This window comes from Pinus tabuliformis, chromosome 2_1, assembly GCF_031772625.1.
Source record: "Pinus tabuliformis cultivar Carrire ecotype Pingquan chromosome 2_1, CPIR1, whole genome shotgun sequence".
Lineage (NCBI taxonomy): Eukaryota > Viridiplantae > Streptophyta > Pinopsida > Pinales > Pinaceae > Pinus > Pinus tabuliformis.
The window spans coordinates 730363719-730366456 of NC_142299.1; the positions used below are offsets into that span (position 1 = coordinate 730363719).

The 2738-nt window shown below is 35.4% G+C and overlaps 1 protein-coding gene across 1 annotated transcript; it reads right to left on the minus strand.

The window, feature by feature from the left end:
• Positions 1-1450: 1450 nt before the first annotated feature.
• On the minus strand, positions 1451-2188 carry LOC149202674 (uncharacterized). Its single transcript, XM_089401665.1, has 2 exons — positions 1894-2188; positions 1451-1782 (listed from the first exon to the last, which is right to left on the minus strand). Exons 1-2 carry the CDS (start codon positions 2186-2188, stop codon positions 1451-1453), a joined length of 627 nt encoding a protein of 208 aa, XP_089257791.1.
• Between the last annotated feature and the right edge of the window lie 550 nt (positions 2189-2738).

Genomic DNA, 2738 nt, shown 5'->3' on the forward strand with positions numbered 1-2738 from the left:
GGTGAAATTGCAATTGAAAATTTTCATTTAATACCTCTGTTCTTATCTCCACAGACTTCATTTGAAGCGACCACCATAATTGATGCATTGATTCCATTCTGATTTCACGGAAATTCTTCAAATTTTGAGCATTGCAGGGTAATACTGTGATCAATTGAGGAGACGCTAGAGTTGTTACCTGGTATCGCTTTGGATATATGTCTAATAACGACAATAGAGTCTCTCGAAACCTTAATTTTATTTATCCCTTTTCTTATGGTGATGTCTAACCCTTTCCACTGTGCCCATAATTCAACTTGATTGTTTGTTACTATTACTAGACTCTATGTGAAGCTATAAAGTGATTGTTCTTTGCGGTTGTATATTACCCCTCTGACTCCAGTCGCCTTTTTTATTTTTTATTTGATTAATTTATGTTCTTTTCTATTTTATCTACATTTCAATTGTATTGTTAACATTGGTTTCTCATATTATGACTTCAATGTTGTTGTTATTATTATATTGCAACATGCATATTTGTTTAACAACATCAATTTGTGTTTGACGCATTGTGACATTGATATACTATGTTGCCAGGAAACGTGGGTGCGGGGACAGGGACGGCATTTTTGGAAACAGGGTGCGTGGGTTCGTCGGGTAATATAATAATGTTAAATTTTAATAATTATATTTTATAAATTATAAATTTATAATTAATAATATATATGAAATTTGAATTTGTATATTTTTTCAACTTTAAACAAGAAAACTTTAATGATAATCATTTAAACATGCACATCACTGAACATTCAACATTGACATTGAAATTTCAAAATTTATCACCAAAAAACTGTTCATTGTTTACATATTAACACGAATCATGATATTAATATATGTCCATTGTCATACTACATTCAAAATTTGCCTTAAAGGAAATTTTAAAATGCTAAAATAAAAATACTAAATAGCTAAATCCTAAGGAACAATGGCTTCCTCAAGCCATGTCTTCAACATCCATGTCATCAACATCACTTAGATCTTCAGCTAGCATGTTCCCCAAGTAGGAATCACTCTCATCTTCAGGGTCTCGCTCATCCATAGCAATTGGAGGTAGCTCAATAAGGCCATCTGGTTGTATCTCCTCGTCCACACATGCAGCATCATCTATGTGTTGGTCCCATCTCTTGAAAGCACCCTCCTTGTACCCAGGGTCTTTTCGAGATATGAGACAAAGTGTGCTATGAATGTACACTAAGTTTTCTGCCTTCTTTGAGCCCAATCTATTTCTCTTTACTGAATGAATAAAGGCATACGTGCTCCAATTCCTCTCACAAGATGAAGAACTAGCTACCTGAAATATTAGGGGGAGTCCATTAAATTAGTTATAATTTTAAAAATAAAAACTAAAACTAAAATGAAAATTTAAAATTTAAAAATTAAAATTAATTTCCTATATTTAATTGAGAATTTTTCAAATTTTGAGTAAGATGAGGAACTCCAAATTAGCTACCTGTCCAAGTAACCGTATGGCAAATTGCTGCAACTCAGGAGCATCAACACCATGAAACCACCACCAATCAATTGGATCCTTCTTCTTGCGTCTATCTGCCAAAGATGCATGTGAACCAAAGACACCTCGACCACGTGAAAATTGGGCAAACTGAGATCGTATGTCAGAGGCTTCTTCTGTATTACCATAAATTTTCTTGACAGCGTTCAAGAATCCTTTGAACACCTCTCTATCTTGGGATGGAGGCCTCCTTCCTATTGTGGGATCATACCATTTTGGATTAACTGCATAAGCTGCCATATGAAGAGGGCTGTTCAATTTATGACAACACCCATGTATAAACTATTTCAGTTGTGGCCATAAAGTAGGATCCTTCCTATCTGTGATGGTTTGGATCCGCTCACACATGGAGTCCATGTTCTCATAAATCTCACCTAAACATGGACCATCTGTGTCTGCATAGCGGATCATATCACAAATTGGTTCTATAATTTCCACAACAAATTTGGCATCAACCCAAAAATTATCATTCAAAATCAACCTCTTCACCTCCAAAGCTGCATCTGAGGTAGATAACCTCCACTGTTCCCACATGTCACTGACGACTGTGGCAGATAAAGCCTCCTTCATCTCCACAAGCCGCCTAAGTAAAATGTAGTAAGTTGCGAATCTGGTATCTGCTGGTTTAAGAAGCTCCATTTTTGCATGCTTGTGGTAAATGGCTTGTGACTGATGATGGTTGCATATAAACATTTGAATTTTGCGGCCATTTTCAATTAATGCTTGAATCCATTCAATTTTGCCAATGTCCTTCAATGCATTATTCATAGCATGCACAGCACATGGTGTCCAAAAAATATGCCTGGGTACATCAAGGACAAAATTAAAATATTAATAAATCAAGGACTAAAGTTAAAAAATTTAAAAATGTAATTTATCATTTATGTAATTTAAATATAAGATAAATCAAACTTGAAAGTTGAAACTTGTCACTTACTTGTACTCCTTCTGAACCATTGCTCCTGCTGCTTTGCACACTAGAGCTGCATCAGTAATAACTTGAACAACATTGGATGGCCCCACCTCTGCAATGGCATCACATAATTGGTCTTTTAAGAACATAGTGTTCTTTTCTTGACCAGAACAATCAATGGCCCTGAGAAAATAAGGCCCAGACATGGAAGAGACAATGATGTTTATTAATGGACGATTCCTACAATCAGTCCATCCATCCATGACAATGGAGCAT